Source organism: Ptiloglossa arizonensis, chromosome 1 (assembly GCF_051014685.1).
Source record: "Ptiloglossa arizonensis isolate GNS036 chromosome 1, iyPtiAriz1_principal, whole genome shotgun sequence".
In the NCBI taxonomy this organism is placed as follows: domain Eukaryota; kingdom Metazoa; phylum Arthropoda; class Insecta; order Hymenoptera; family Colletidae; genus Ptiloglossa; species Ptiloglossa arizonensis.
This window is the reverse complement of record NC_135048.1, coordinates 29,154,536-29,170,954: the sequence shown is the minus strand read 5'-3', so window position 1 is coordinate 29,170,954 and position 16,419 is coordinate 29,154,536. Positions and strand designations below refer to the sequence as shown.

Below are 16,419 nucleotides of genomic sequence, written 5' to 3'. Positions count from 1 at the left end.
GAAATATGAAAATAGAATGGAGACATCCTTTGACAATTATGTGTCAAAATTTGTTGGAGAATAAATATAAAAAAAAGTATAAATGCATTGTCGTATGTACGATATGTTTGTAACTAGGTTAAGTTCGTTTTGCGGTCGTTGGGATAATTTCTTTTACGAAAAATGAAAAATAAGTGTACGCGTTGAAAGAAAATGTATAATACTCGAGATTGTTAAAATTACATTCCAGTGTTGAAATTGATCGAGCTAGACTTCTACCGAAATTAAATATTTTGGAATTGTAAGGATCTTTTGGAACGAGGGAGGGTAATTGTATTGTCTGAGATCGTTAAACCCTGGGAACCTGGAAACGAAAGATTAGATAGGGTTTGTATTCCAGCCAGACTCTCGTAGAGACAAAAGGAAGTGTGTCACCTTTTCCGTGGAAAGCCTGGATAAGAGGAAGCAGAAAATTATACCACGTCGTTCTTTCAACCTTCAACCCTTGTAACATTGGCCGGAATATTTTCTCCAGAAGGGTGAAACGAAGTTTTCCGTTTCTTTTCTCATGAATCATCCTTGCAACTGGTTTCGTTAATTACTGAGAACTGTATACATACATACACAATAATACCACACCTATTCTTAATTTCCTTTCTAAAGAGGATCGACCTTGAAATAACCTCCAAAAATAAAAATGTACATATATACATATACAATAATATCATAGCTATATTTAATTTCCTTTCTAAAGAGGATCGACCTTGAAATAACCTCCAAAAATAAATGTGTATATGTATACATATACAATAATATCATAGCTATGCTTAATTTCCTTTCTAAAGAGGATCGACCTTGAAATAACCTCCAAACACAAAAATGTATATATATACAATAATACCATATCTACACTTAATTTCCTACAACCTAATTTTTGAAATAACCTCCAAAAATAAAAATAACCATACCATTTTGAATCCTTAATTTCTACGAAAAAAAATTGAAAAGATTTCCCCCTTTTCGTTATTTTGTAAAAATCCTTTACGTATTCTACTTTGTAAAAAACATATACGTATCTCGAGGTACTACAAACCGGGGATACTGTAAAAATGTTTACCCGATCTAACCTCCCCTCTTTCGATAATACAATAAAATATCTCGGAAGAAAAAATAGTCGAAACAGAAAACACAAATATTACGATAATTTTTTTGAGGTTATATTTTCCATGATTACGAACTCATGGTATTCCTTCGAGCAGGGACACGTATTCACCCATCCGTTGTTATTTCGTTCTCGTCGAAAGGAATACCACGATCCTACGGGGCCTAGTGCCCTTCGAACGACCTTGACCATGAAAATTCATACGCGAAGTTGTTGCAACCGGACGCGGTATCGAACGTTACGTTCCGCCACCAAGCAACGTGCAACCAAAGTGCAGTAACGTAATTTAACCGTAATCGAACGGGCCCGGTGTTTCAGAAGAACCGCTGTTATATACATTGTGGTCTCGTATTATGTAAAGCGATTCGCGCCGCGCCGCGGCAATAATTGTCTTGCTCCGCGGACCAATTTGTTACCGCAGTTTTTACGAAAAACCAATTCCTTCGAGCCGTGTCCGTTGATTTTTACCCGTTCCCCGCCCCACCCCCGCTCCAACGAAGTCGTCTTACTCGGTTCCGGTGTAAAGTTAATTGGCGTGGCGCAGCTCCCGGCTACTCGAATTACCGGAGTTTTAATTAAGCGACTGGATTCGTTCGCGTCCGGGACGAAAACGTAGCTCCGCGGATGGAATTTTTCTGGAAGTAACTGTTACGTGTTTTATGCCCCCACGAGCGCGCGATAAGCATCTTCAAGGTCGTAAATTCTCTTTTTTAATATTACCGGGGCGATAATACTCCCGGTAACAGGCTCGTTAATTCGCCCGGTGCGCATGCGCGCACGAGAACGCCCGTTTCGTCAATTATAGTTTCGTCTCTGTGTTTTTCTCTCTCTTTTTACCCCCCGCGTCAACGACTCGGTCTCGACGAGTCACGAAGCTTCGGTTTTAAGGTTCCACGGGCGAACGATCGTGCTTAGAGGTTTTCTCGCGCTCGGTTATGGGATCGGTGACATTGACGGTGCCATTGACATCGCTCCGGAGATGACCTTCGACAACACGAACGACCTTGATGTCGCGCGACCGAAAGCTCCGAGATCGACGTGGAAACTACGATCAATAGGGGAAAGTATAGCGGATCGAAGGATGATTTTTCGTGACGAGCGAAAACGGAAATCGGTCGGTGAAACATTCGCTGTTCTTTTTCTTTGTGGTTGATGTCAACGAACGTGTTGTGAAAAAATAATTATGGATAACATTTTTTTTACGGAAGAATACGCGTTACGATACTCTCTGGTCGCGTTTTAACGATTAAGGAGAAAGATTCTTTTGTTGTTCGTCGCGGAGAAAATTTGAGGTAATGCGAATGCAGCTATCTGGCGGTGAAACGATGAAACTCTTCGGTGCAGCGCTGCAGGCGTCAAAACGCTCAAGTTTATAGAGAATAGTTCGGGTTATCGTATCAGATAATGTGAGTAAATATACCGACATTGCAGTTCGTTGTGTATTCTTCTTTTTTGTATGTATATACATAGCTTCACACCGTGTTTTGCGTAGTGGACATTAATTTAAACTGTTACGTTTGATGTGCGGATTAAAATTAGCCTAAAAGTTATTTTCTTATTAAATATTAAGGTACTGCAGTACGAAGCACGGTGGCGCCATTTACGGTGAAGTGCTCAAACTTGTAGAAGAATAGTTTGAATTTATTGTTTTCTGTTTTTCTTCAGTTAATATATCAAGAAGGACATAAATTTAAGCTTACAAGGTAGGTTAACGCACTCTACACTTAAAATCATGTATATGTATAAAGAAAAATATAATTTTTTCGATACTTAATTGCAGGGTCGGTATCCAGAAATTAGTTACTCCATCTAACATGTAAAAGAGGAACTATTTCTCAACAAACTTGGACGTTTTGCCACCAGGTTGCTGAACAAAGGTTTTTGCTTAGTTCAATCGACTTACCGCTAGATGGCACCACGAATATTTTCACATCGATGTTACAAACTTCGTATCTTCTACTGTTCTTTTTATATATATACAGTTTCGCATCGAATTAAGTATAATCTCCATTAACTTAAATTTTGTTATATGATGCGTTTGAAATAGTACAGATCCAATATAACTTTTCTTTATTACAGATTAAAGACTGTACTACGAGGAACGTTTATCCATCAGGTTTGTGGAGATATAGTTCGAAATCTTCACCGTTTGAACCAATCGAAGTTTGCAAATCCAGTTAATACACATTATATAATATATGTGAAATTGTGCGGATACATAACGAAGAATACCATTTTAGAATACTTACTTGCACGATCGGTATACAGAAATAGTATTGCTATCTATTGTTCAGAATAGGAACTATTATTTGTCACACGTCGATTCTTTCGTCGCTAGATGGTGCTTCGATCGTCTTTCGTAATACGTACACGTATAACACTCGCTCCGTTCACCTCGTTAAAGGGCCGTACCTCGACGCGGGTAAAGAACTCGAGAGACATTGTAAATAATTACATTTATTTATTTATCAATTTCACAGTATAACAGTGTATACGATACGCTGAATATAGAATAATCTCTGCTCTTTATCGTTTACTAATTAAGGCGATTAGTATGTGAGTGATCGGTAAGAACATACATTATATAGCACGTGTAATTTATTGGTCATCACGATCCTTTGTTGTTCGCGCGTCGAACGTTTACTCTCTTCTTATTTTTTTTTTTTTTTACCATTTTCGTGCGATTTTTTTTCTTCTTGTTCTCTCGTCTCTATAGAGGTTCACGCTACCCGTTTGTTCGCTCGTTCTCTAACACGCTTTCTATCTTCCTCGCGTCGACGATGTATAATAAATCTCTATCAAGTACCAATGTAACGATAATTATTTCGTAAGACGATTAGTTTACCACCTATGTACTCGTGCGGATAAGGCCACAAATTAGTGTTTTCCGCGTGTGCGTGTCCGCACACTCGTTTCGGTATGCGTGTCGTGAGTGCGTGTGTGTTTTCGTATCCTTTTTTTTTTTATTAATTTTCTTTTTAATACTATTGCTTCCCCAACACCGTTACCGACCGGTGAGAAAAATGCGCGCAATTAGCCTGGTCGTTCCAATCGCGATCAACCTTCTCTCTCAAGGGATAAAAAGAATAAACAATAGCGATCGAAGGAGAAGGTTGATCGCTTTTGTTGAGAACCATCTTCATTGGCGCACGAGTATATACTCTGTTTTCTAGGCTCGGGTGCAGAGGCTCGGTTTCTTATGAAAAACTGAAAGACACACATGGGGAGACCCAAGGTATTGGGGTGTTTACGATCCTCAGAGATTCGAGTCCCATGGACTTGGTGTCTCAAGAGGTCACCAAGTGCCAGAGGTTCGAGTATCAAGGTTTCTTGATAGATCTGAGTCCCTGGAACCTAGATTCTAGGCCGATACTAAAACTTCAGGGTGTAGGCATCTAAGAATTGGTACAAGAAGGTACTTGTGAATGTTAAAATTTTACAATTTTAGGACCGGTACACTAAGGTTACGCACTTAGGGATCAGCAGTTCTTGGACTCCCTCGATTTAGGAGTCCAGATCTCTGACAGTTACTTTAATCCTTTAGAGACTTCAGAGTCTAGGTCTGTGGCAATTCCTTGGTACTAGAAACTTCGTGACTCCTAGATACTCGAATCTCAAAGTCCTCAAGAGACTCACGTTTCGGGAATCAGTGGTTCCTGAGCCCCTAGGACGCAAGAGTCTAGGTGGGTAACAATTCCTCGATACCAAGAACTTTGCAACTCACACACACCCTTGTGTCTTAGAATCCTCAGAGACTTGAGATCCAGGGCTTACCAGTTCTCAGGCTCCTGTGACCTGGAGGTCTAGGTCTGATCTTAGTTAAGTCCCTACCAAGTCTTTCTGCGCTAGAATTCCTCACTCCAAAAGACCCAGGTTCCATAAATTCCTCAAAGACGTGGATCTTAGACTTCTGGGAATCCCCAGGTGTCCTGGCACGCGAGCCACTCGGTTACATTTTCTCACCGTACGGTATCGCATGGAGAAAGGTGCAACGGTGTGTGTCGATGTACGTATTCGTGTGTGTATGCGTGTGTGTATGTACGTTTGTGTATGTCCACGTGTAAGTGTGTGTGTGTGTCTGTCTAGTCGCGTATGCGCGTGAGTTTAAGTTAAATAAAAATAACATTATTACGTACGTATATCAAATTTAGTTTTCCATAAGAATTCTATATATATATATAGACTATATATAGGATTCATCTTCGTTTTTCTCGCGTTGGTCGCGATCGCTCCTCCCTCTACTCGTCGCGCGGAAGCAGGGGAAGAAAGAAAAAAAAAAAGAAAGAAAAACAATAACGTTAACAACAATTCACGACGGTACCTTCGTTCGTTTTTTTTTTTTTTTTTTTCTTCTAATCGACGCAATTGCAACGACTCCGGTAATTACGTTAAGGCGGTTTGATTCTCGGACTCTTCAAGGCATTGTTCGTTTCGTTTCTCCGCCGTGACACGCCCACCGCCCCGAATTCCCCCTCCACGATGATACCACGGTGCACGGTACTTAGTGTACGCCCAAATATGGCGGAGAAAATCGAAATCGCGAAATCGTGACTACGGCCTCTAAAACTACGAAGCTGAGAAGTACCTGTGCGGTCCGCTCGCGTTCCTCGGCCCCTCCCCCCTACCCTAACCAATCACGTGATGCCGACGCGATCGTGACCTTGAAGAACAGAGAGCGATCGGGAGTGGGGGGAGTGGCTTCTCGCGGGCACGATCGACACGCGGAGAGATCGTCCCAGACTGGAGTTTGTTGTTACTCGGTTTGTCAATAAAAACTACCGCCTTCCCCGGCTATGGGTATACAGAGAGACATATATATATATTTCCTGAAAATATAATCGAGGGGTGGGGAGAGACACGGTAATTTTTATCGTCGCTGGATCCCGATGTGTGTGTGTATGTGTGTGTATGTATGGTCGAACAATAGCTTTCGAATCGAATCTTTTTCGCGGATTGAATTCGATCGTTTTTCTTTTTATATATATATATTTTTTTTTCTTCTTTTTTTATGTTTTTGTTTTTGCTCAGGAACGGAGTCTTCTCGTTCCAGGGGAGGGGGGCGGAGAATTACGGTGAAGGTTGCTGTTGTTGTTGTTCTTCTTTTTTCTTTTTTTTAATTTCCACTCGGACCGGTGATTTTCGTCGGTTGGCTCCCCTCCACCCCCCATTTTCTTCTTCTGCTCGCTCGTATTTCGTCGTTTGTTCGATCTCGTCACCCGGTGTGTTCTTACATCAGTTTCATCTTGGCGCACTCGGGGCAGATGATGTCCTCGTTGTCGGTAATGAAACCACGGCCGACCAGCGAGGTTTTGCAGCCCGCGCAGATGAAGCAGTCGTTGTGCCAATGCCTGTCCTCGAAAGAGATGAAACGAGTGCCGCCGATACCTGAAACGGAAAATCAATTGCTCCTTCTTGTTACATCGTCGCGTTTCAAAGTACCGTTTAATACTTCACGGGATCGTTCGAAGCTCCTGTTGCTGGAATTTTTAACCCCGGGAACGTAACGCGATAGATTCGAAAGATTTTGGTCGGTCGAGGTCGTTTCTCCCGCCAAATATATTCTAGGTTAGCAAGATGGCCGTCACGATGACTGCCATCTACCAGCGACGCGAGGAAGTTTCGTTTCGTCGCACTTGGCTAGATGGACTTCGGAGCGCGAGAAATTCATCGAGGTCCAGAATAATTTTGTTAAATATTCCCGACGTTAAAGTTCATTCTCTAATTTTGCAAAATATTGGACTTCTTTTCGCATCAATTTCTCGTACGAATAAAAAAAAATTAATTGACTCGTAACAGTTTCGTTCGCTTCGAGTTCAGTTCATTCGAAATCCGTGAAACAATATTCGGTCGGTCAAGGTTCAAAAATAATTTAATTCGATATCCATAAAATAATTAACTAGTTGTTCAAGGTATCAAAATAAATAAATATCTTCAATGTCGAGTATACTTTCAGCATGGACTCGGAATTCGAGTTCTCGCCATTTTCCAATCCGAGGCTCCGTTACCGAAATACGAGGAGTGGGGGGACGGTCACCCGGTGACCTTGACGGCCAAAACCTTTCGCCCGGACGCGGCAGCGCGCGCATCTCTCCCTTCCTTCGCGGCTGATTCGAAGATCGACTACTCACCGGTGATCGGTTTGGAGCAGGCGGTGCATCTCTTGGCGAACAGTTCGCCGAAGCAGTCGGCGCAGTAAGGCTTGTCATCGCGCGACGTGAATCGCTGTCCAGCAAGGGAATTGTTGCAGTTGCTGCAGGTGAAGCAATCTCTGTGCCACGGTTCGTTCTTGTACGTCACACCACCGCTGTTGATGATCTGTGAACACAGAAACTCTCTCGTTGACCTCTCTGAACACAGGATTTGACTCTTGCGCAAGATTTCACCCTCTATCAGAGAGGTGACGACACGTACCTTGTTACACTTGACGCAGCGTGTAGCGAACTTATCCTCGTAGCATCCGGCACAGTAGATCTCCTGCTCGCGCGGAATGAAGCTCTTCGTTCCGATCGGGTTCTTGCAGACCACGCAGCAGAAGCATTTCTCGTGCCACTGCCTGGTCTTGTACTCCATCTTCTTCGTACCTGAAACAAGACACACGATCTTCAGACATCGTGGCAATAGGTACATTAAAATACTCGACGATAGAAATACACTTCTGAAGGATATTTTTACAGTCCACTCTTCTGGACAATCCAGGTGTTCTCAACACTGTTCATTGTTCTCTGAGTCACGTGTGAGTCATCACTGGGTATCAATGAGTACTTAAAATTGAATTAAAATTCTTAGTAATAAAAGTAGGCTTCCAAAGGATATTCTATATTCTCAGTCTTCTGAACTTTTACAGCACAGGGGTTCTCAACACTGTCCACTATCTCCTGACTCACACGTGAGTCAGAGTAACCCTCGCTCGAGAGTCTTTGACCCACATACGAGGTCAACATTGACTCAGGAGTTCAATAATATAAAGATACGAGTCTTTCGTACTTTGATAATAATAACATTAAGCAAAAAAGAAATTCCAGAAGAAACATAATACGTAGTTTCAATCTTTCGTGTTTTTGTAATGATATTTATCAAGTACTCGTTAGCTAAGTATTACTCGATTTTCATTTAAATAAACTTTCAGTCATCACAACATTCGTTTCAATGAACTTCCAATTATTACACTTTCGTTTACATAAATTTTCAATTATTACATTTTCATTTAAATAAATCGTCAGTCATTTTCGTTTCAGTAAACTTTCAATGATTACACTTTCCTTTACACAAATTTTCAGTTATCACAGTTTCATTTAAATGAATTGTCAATCATTACATTTTCATTTCACTAAACTTTCAATGATTACACTTTCCTTTACACAAATTTTCAGTTATCACAGTTTCATTTAAATGAATTGTCAATCATTACATTTTCATTTCACTAAACTTTCAATGATTACACTTTCGTTTACATAAATTTTCAGTTATCACACTTTCATTAAACTAAATCATCGGCCATTACACTCTCATTTAAATAAACGTCCAATCGTTACGTTCTCGTTAAAATAAATTTCCAATTATTAAATTTTCATTCAACAACGTCCATTTGTTAAATTTCCATGCACAGAGGTTCGCTACCCCCGGTCTAGACGATCGCGTGCAGCGCCACGGACAAACTGCATCAGGCTCGCGTGCATTTACCGGTGCATCCGTTTCGCGCGAGTCGACTTCCAAGGGATGAATTTCCCCGCGGTTACAAGGAACCCTCTTTCGAGAAAACGCGATCGTGTTTTGAACTTTTGTTCTTCCATCGAAACTACAATTTCCTATCCCCCAGAGAAACCAATTCTTCGAAATCGATTCGAGTAACCAATCGAAGCAAAAATAATTTTAATCGTTCGATTGACGTTACCAGGGACAATTAAGAATGAATTTTGGTCGCGTCGACAGGTTCGAGTAACCAATCGGTAGAAAAATAATTTTAATCGTTCGATTGACGTTACCAGGGACAATTAAGAATGAATTTTGGTCGCGTCGACAGGTTCGAGTAACCAATCGGTAGAAAAATAATTTTAATCGTTCGATTGACGTTACCAGGGACAATTAAGAATGAATTTTGGTCGCGTCGACAGGTTCGAGTAACCAATCGGTAGAAAAATAATTTTAATCGTTCGATTGACGTTACCAGGGACAATTAAGAATGAATTTTGGTCGCGTCGACAGGTTCGAGTAACCAATCGGAGCAAAAATAATTTTAATCGTTCGATTGACGTTACCATGGACAATTAAGAATGAATTTTGGTCGCGTCGACAGGTTCGAGTAACCAATCGGTGGAAAAATAATTTTAATCGTTCGATTGACGTTACCAGGGACAATTAAGAATGAATTTTGGTCGCGTCGACAGGTTCGAGTAACCAATCGGTGGAAAAATAATTTTAATCGTTCGATTGACGTTACCAGGGACAATTAAGAATGAATTTTGGTCGCGTCGACAGGTTCGAGTAACCAATCGGTGGAAAAATAATTTTAATCGTTCGATTGACGTTACCAGGGACAATTAAGAATGAATTTTGGTCGCGTCGGAGGGCTCCGTTCGACTTTCGACTCGGTTGCACGATCACGGCCTAGAAAGTTCACCGAGACAGGTGCAAAAAGTCGCGCAAAACCGGAAGATCGTTGGCGAAGATAGGTGTCATCTCTCGCGATGCGGTTTAAAAGTCTCGTTCGCGGTACTTTCTAGTCACGGCCGCTAAATAACCTACATACAACGGTCGAGCGCGCTTACTACAGCGTACCAGGTCGGCTGGCAGTCGTCTGGAACCTCGAAGGGGGTGTTTAAATATTTATTTATTTCTAAACGGGAAATCCCTTTGTATGCACAGAGCTGATCGTGAGCCGATCTTTCCAGCTCCCACCGGCACTGCACAGCCGTGGATTTGAACTTTGAGAGGAATAGGAAATCGTATCGGGTCGGACGTTCACATTCTACTTATTCGCGTTCCACTTACCCCTTTCGTACACGACACGTGCGCGATATTTTAATGTCCATCGTTTCGTGTAATATACTAATTACTTGCACGTGTGTCGTATACACGTAGCGATGAGGCGAAGTTTAAATAACAGCATTCATTAGCGGGTTCTCGCCTCTCGCGCACTTGGGTAACTAAACTACCGTGAAATTTATGTACGTTATTTTTTAATGAATTGTAAATGTACACTCTTGAGTGTATTCAGGGAGATTGTTACCTTAAAGTTGCTTCACAGGTGTACATTATTTTTCTTCTTTCTCGTTTTCTTCTTATTTATTATGCATTTTTAAAACTATATAGGAATTATAAGTGTATATTATTGTACGTATTATCGTATATATTGTATTATATATTCGTTGTATAATTATACTTTCATTTATCTTTATGTGTTGTGTAAGTTTTATAAGTTGTATGTTATATACTGTATGTTGTAACGTATCTTTATATGTTATATAAGTTGTATGCAAATGAAGATTTTTTGTCAAAATTCTTTGCAAACTGGTCCTCACTTACTACACTACACTTATTACACAGTTCTACACTTACTTGGGGGTTTCACTTACACTTTCAGCAACAGTAACAACATTTTCACTTGAACGATCGATGCGGTGACTTTTTCAGATCTCTGACTGAACCAGTTTTAATGAATTTTAGCGAGCAAACTTTGCACAGTGCTTTTTGTTGACACACGATTTCGAGGGAAATGATTATAAAGTTCCCGAATCGTTAGGGTTAAGGATCGCTATTTTTCGTAATACGCCTGAATAATTCGTACGCGTCCTTTCACCGTGTACTTTTCCATGATTAATTTTCCATCTATCTAGATGACACTTGTCAAGTTTCGGGTTAATCGGTTTGACATTTTAAAAATAACGCGAAATTCAAATCGACCGGTCACGATTGGGACACCCTTTACTACAAATATGAGTTATATGTTATATGTACATTTTCATATGTATCTTACATATGTACCTTATATGTACATTATAAATATAAGTTATATAACTTACATATTATATATTACAAATATAAGTTATATAAGTTATATATTGTACATTATAAATATAAGTTATATAAGTTATATGTTACATATTACTATATAATAATACATACTTATAAAGATGTACAGTATAATTTCTCCCAAAATATTCTAAATCGTACATTTACAATTGTTAAACAATTCTTAAGATTCCTTTAAATAAAACCGAATCGAAAATAGCGGTTAAATTCCAAATCCCAAATAATCAAAATCCAAAATTGATCTTTCCAGCTTCCATGAATACTATTTATATACATATTCAAATCGATCTGTGAAAGGAGTTATCGTATTGGATCAGACGTTTCGACTAGCATTCGTCCAATTAAAAATTACTCTCCACGTTCCCCTTGATCGTGACATCCCTAGTTTTTTTTTTTTTTTTTTTTAATCAGAAATCGATCTTTGTTTCTTCCACGAGTACTTGGACTCGTCTGGCCAACAATGATCCGAATCTACGAATAAAATCGTTCGAAGAAACAGATACCAAGAATGGCCTTGAAAAGCTGAAATCCGCTTCGCGTGGACGACACGTGACATTTCTTCCTCACGGTGGCCAGTCTCGCGTATCCGATTGACCCGATTCCTCTCGGTGCGACTCGTTAGACCGGATCTCTCTCTCTCTCACTCTTTCGCACGTGCGCGCACGCGCAAAGAACACGAGAAACAAAAGCGCGGCAAAGCGAACCGTCTTCCCTCTCTACGATCGGTCCACCTGCGAGAGTTATTAATTTCCGACACCAGGTATCCAAAAGAATAGTGATATTTATTCTTTAATAATTCTGGTCTAAGTTCTATAGAAAAAAAAAAATTTGTTTTTGTGATACATTTGTGGGGAAAAATTTGTACTCTGAGAACATCCTTAAAAACATTCTCGTGGAGTAGATAAATATTTTAGAATATTTGTAGTGAACGTTGCATTACAATTGTTTGAATGAAACTTAAGAAAATTGTTTTATAGTAATTTTTATTCTTTGATATCTGCTTCTTTTTTTAGTTAGTAATAGCTGTAGTAGAAGGAGCAAATGTGTAATAAATATGAGAAAATTCGAGATACATTTTCTTGAATAGAAAAATTGTACTAGTACTTCTAACAATTTGTTAACTAATGACAAGACTGGGTGATGATGTTGTCTAACTGCTTCTTTGATATTTTTAGTCGTTATAATAGAAGGAGCAAATGTGTAATAAGTGTGAGAAAATTCGAATGATACATCCTTTTGAATAAAAAAAATTGTACCAGTACTTTTAACAATTTGTTAACTAATGACAGAACTGGACGATGACGTTATCTAACTGCTTCTTTGATATTTTTAGTCGTTATAGTAGAAGGAGCAAATGTGTAATAAATATGAGAAAATTCGAACGATACATTTTTTTGAATAAAAGATTGTACCAGTACTTTTAACAATTTGTTAACTAAGGACTGGACTCGGTGATAACGTTATCTAACTGCTTCTTTGATTTTTTTAGTTAGTAATACTAGAAGGAGCAAATGTGTAATAAATATGAGAAAATTCGAACGATACATTTTCTTGAATAAAAGATTGTACCAGCACTTCTAACAATTTGTTAACTAATGACAGGACTCGGTGATGACGTTGTCTAACGCGACGAATTGTTAGCTTCCCACGCGATCTCGCGTATTGGAAGATCTCGCCTCGTCGTGTTATACGTCGAAAGATTCTATAAGGAAGCGGAGATTAGTCACGAGGAATATGGAACCGGCGTTTATGGTCACGGAACGGTGTAACGCATGGTGGTCAGTCGTTAATTTTACGAGCGTTTTTCCTGTTCGCGAACGTAAGATATCGAACACGGATTCGACGACGCGAATCTCGTTGGATGGAATATCGCTGTTTGAGTAGCCAGGGCTGTCCTTAGAGACTCTGGGGCCCTTTATTTTCATTCCAATATAATTAAAAATTGTTCAGTTGCTGATCACTATAGTGTGCAATTTCCAAGTTAAATTTACTACAGGAGTAATATAGTTTTAGAAATATGTAACAAAAATTCTACTTCCAAAATTATTATTCTAAATTATATACTCAAAGTTTTGAAGTTATAGTACTAAATTATATAGTTACAAAAGTGCTTCAAAGACATGGATGTTTAGTTCTAACTTAACTGAATAATATAGTTCTAGTAAACTGTAAACAAAATTATACTACTGAAATTGTATTTTCAAATTAAATAGTTCTAAAAGTTCGTTAAAAAGATTGGATGCCTACTTCTAATCTAATAGAATAATATACGTAATTTTACTGGAATGAAATAGTTATAGTAGACAGTAAATAAAATTATACTACTGAAATTATATACTATTTTCAAGTTAAACAGTTCTAAAAATCCATTAAAAAAAAATTGAATACCTATTTCAAAGCTAACAGAATAATTTACGTAATTTTAATAAAAGAACATAATTCTGGTAGACTGTAAACAAACTTACACTCCTGAAATTATATTCTCAAATTAAACAGTCCTAAAAATTCATTTACAAAAATTGGATACCTACTTCTAATCTAACAGATTAATTTACATAATTTTAACAGAAGAACATAGTTCTAGTAGACAGTGAACAAAATTATAATCCTGAAATTATATTTTCAAATTAAACAATTCTAAAAATCTGTTAAAAAAAAATTGGATACCTACTTCTAACTTAACATAATAATTTACATAAGTTTAACAGAAGAACATAGTTCTAGTAGACAGTGAACAAAATTATAATTCTGAAATTATATTTCCAAATTAAACAATTCTAAAAATCTGTTAAAAAAAATTGGATACCTACTTCTAACCTAACATAATAATTTACATAAGTTTAACAGAAGAACATAGTTCTAGTAGACAGTGAACAAAATTATAATTCTGAAATTATATTTTCAAATTAAACAGTTCTAAAATCTGTTAAAAAAAAGTTGGATATCTACTTCTAACTTAACAGAATAATTTACGTAATGTTAATAGAAGAACATAGTTCTAGTAGACCACAAACAAACTTACACTCCTGAAATTATATTCTCAAATTAAACAGTTCTAAAAATTGGATATCTACTTCTAACCTAACAGAATAATTTACGTAATTTTAATAGAAGAACATAGTTCTGGTAGACAGTGAACAAAATTATAATCCTGAAATTATATTTTCAAATTAAACAGTTCTAAAAATCCGTTACAAAGAATTGAATATCCAGCACAATTATCATTATTTCTCTTTTTTATAAAATATGGAAGTAACTAACAACAGATGTGGAGCCCTTGAGGTGTAAATTCCGGTGTTAAGGGCGGTACTGGACGTAGCTAAGGGATCTTGACGAGGCGTTGCTAACAGATGACCAGAGAGAATCTTCGCTCGTGGGCGTCAGGGCATTTCTTTCGCTCGTTAACTCCATCTCTGTCTCTCTTTCTCCCGTGTGTCAAGGGCAAGTCGAATTAACGACTCGCTATTCCGAAAAGTGATCTAATAGGACCTACGGAGCTGGAGCTCGCGATGAAACGATCGCGATGGAACGATTGGCCCCGTGAGTCATGGGTACGAGCACCACAGGTTCAAGATTTCGATGAAAATGGCCATTTTTGGTACTTGTATTTAAGCGGTGACGGATCTTACCGAGAAAGGTAATTACACCGAGAGGTTGTTTCTGAAATGCTTTATGCAAGGCAAATTTCATTACCGTGAAAGTTTATTTATCGTTCTTTTAAATTCTCTTTCGGTACCTTCAGTTATACGAATACTAGATAGAGAAAAAGTCACAGCGAAAGAGTTTGTGAAAATGTTAAAGAATTTTATAAAATATTCCTCCTTTTCATTCGATACACTTGTACCATCGACGATATGAGTTTATGAGTTTGTGGATATTAAGTTTTGAATAAAATTAGGAAATTGTTTGGACGGTAATTTTTCAAGATGATACAAAATTTGAATAACGTACCTCCGAATGGTAGTCAAGATAAAAATAAATAAGGAGCTCTTTAGGGGCCTTGTGGGGACTCAAAGCTGAGGTTTTATTCATTCCAAGACCTGCTCCTAGTGTTTAAGTATCGCGTAAATATTTTACGGTTCTCGTAAAATATTTCTTTTCCAGGAGTACCAAAAATGGCCACTCTCGAACCACGTTCACTTTTAATGTATTTTTCGACCGGTTCCCGTGCCCTGACTCATCGATGAGAGAAGTCGTTTTCCAGCTTTTCCGCGTAACGTTTCTGACGCAATTGTCGGAATGACAAAGCTGCAGATAAAGATAAAGTTCGAAACGCGGAGAGCCGCGGGAAGAATTGTACGCGCCACGACCATCTGCCGCGAATGTCAATTATAATCAACGCTTTATCATACTCGGTGCGAGAGCACGTTGATAAATGAGCACCGTTAACGTTCGATGCTTGTCGATCCATCAGCTCATCGCAAATTAGCACACGAGACAAATGAGATTTCCTTTCGGATTTCCGATCCTCCGTTCAATTTCAACGTCCACTCAAATGGATAACAATTTTTTCACCGTGTCTGACATCACCGTGATATTTAATCTGCACGCGATCTGGAACTCAGAATTTAATATTCGAATATTTTACAGCTATTCGAATACTACGAATAATATTTGAGAATTCAAATTCAGTTATTCGAATAATAATTCGAATACTGAGATCGGTATTCACTATTCGTGATATTCGTGGTATTCGTGGTATTCACTATTCGTGATATTTGTGGTATTCACTATTCGTGATATTCGTGGTATTCACTATTCGTGATATTTGTGGTATTCACTATTCGTGATACTCGTGATATTCACTATTTATGATATTCGTGGTATTCACTATTCGTGATATTCGTGATGTTCACTATTCGTGATATTCGTGGTATTCACGATTCATGATATTCACTATTCGTGATATTTGTGGTATTCACTATTCATAATATTTGTGGTATTCACTATTTGTGAAATCACGCTAATCGAATACTACAACTTTCCAAATGCTCGATCGGAATTTATTCTATGCATAATTGTAATTAGGGGCTGTTTGAATATTTTATAGCTCGAATATTTCGAACAAGAAATATTCGAATATTCGAGTAGTTGAGTATTTGAGTATTCGAGCATTCGAGCATTCGAGCATTCGAGCATTCGAGTATTCGAGCATTCGAGCATTCAAGTATTCGAGCATTCGAGTATTCAAGTATTTGAGTATTGGAGTATTCAAGTATTCGAGTATTCCAGTATTCCAGTATTCCAGT

The 16,419-nt window shown here is 38.4% G+C and overlaps 2 protein-coding genes across 11 annotated transcripts in view; one reads left to right on the top strand and one right to left on the bottom strand.

The window, feature by feature from the left end:
* The first annotated feature begins 2,800 nt into the window (after positions 1 to 2,800).
* On the top strand, positions 2,801 to 6,516 carry LOC143151812 (uncharacterized). The gene is made up of 3 exons (XM_076321258.1): positions 2,801 to 2,844; positions 2,922 to 3,139; positions 3,221 to 6,516. The coding sequence occupies exons 2-3, from the start codon at positions 3,051 to 3,053 to the stop codon at positions 3,438 to 3,440; spliced, it is 309 nt and encodes a 102-aa protein (XP_076177373.1). The 5' UTR covers positions 2,801 to 2,844; positions 2,922 to 3,050; the 3' UTR covers positions 3,441 to 6,516.
* Lmpt (four and a half LIM domains protein limpet) overlaps positions 6,186 to 16,419 on the bottom strand; it is a 226,708-nt gene continuing 216,474 nt past the window's right edge. For all 10 annotated transcript variants that reach the window (XM_076321165.1, XM_076321174.1, XM_076321124.1 and 7 more), the window contains 3 exons: positions 7,553 to 7,722; positions 7,270 to 7,456; positions 6,186 to 6,526 (listed from right to left, as the gene is read on the bottom strand). In XM_076321165.1, coding sequence (XP_076177280.1) covers positions 6,369 to 6,526; positions 7,270 to 7,456; positions 7,553 to 7,722 — 515 coding nt within the window. In that variant the 3' untranslated portion in view covers positions 6,186 to 6,368. The remainder of the gene's footprint in view (positions 6,527 to 7,269; positions 7,457 to 7,552; positions 7,723 to 16,419) is intronic.

Coding starts and splice junctions, on each gene's coding strand:
- LOC143151812 (XM_076321258.1), top strand. CDS start 3,051: ATGGCACCACGAATATTTTCACATCGATGTTACAAACTTCGTATCTTC. Junction 3,140..3,220: donor ACAGTTTCGCATCGAATTAA/GTATAATCTCCA, acceptor TCTTTATTACAG/ATTAAAGACTGTACTACGAG.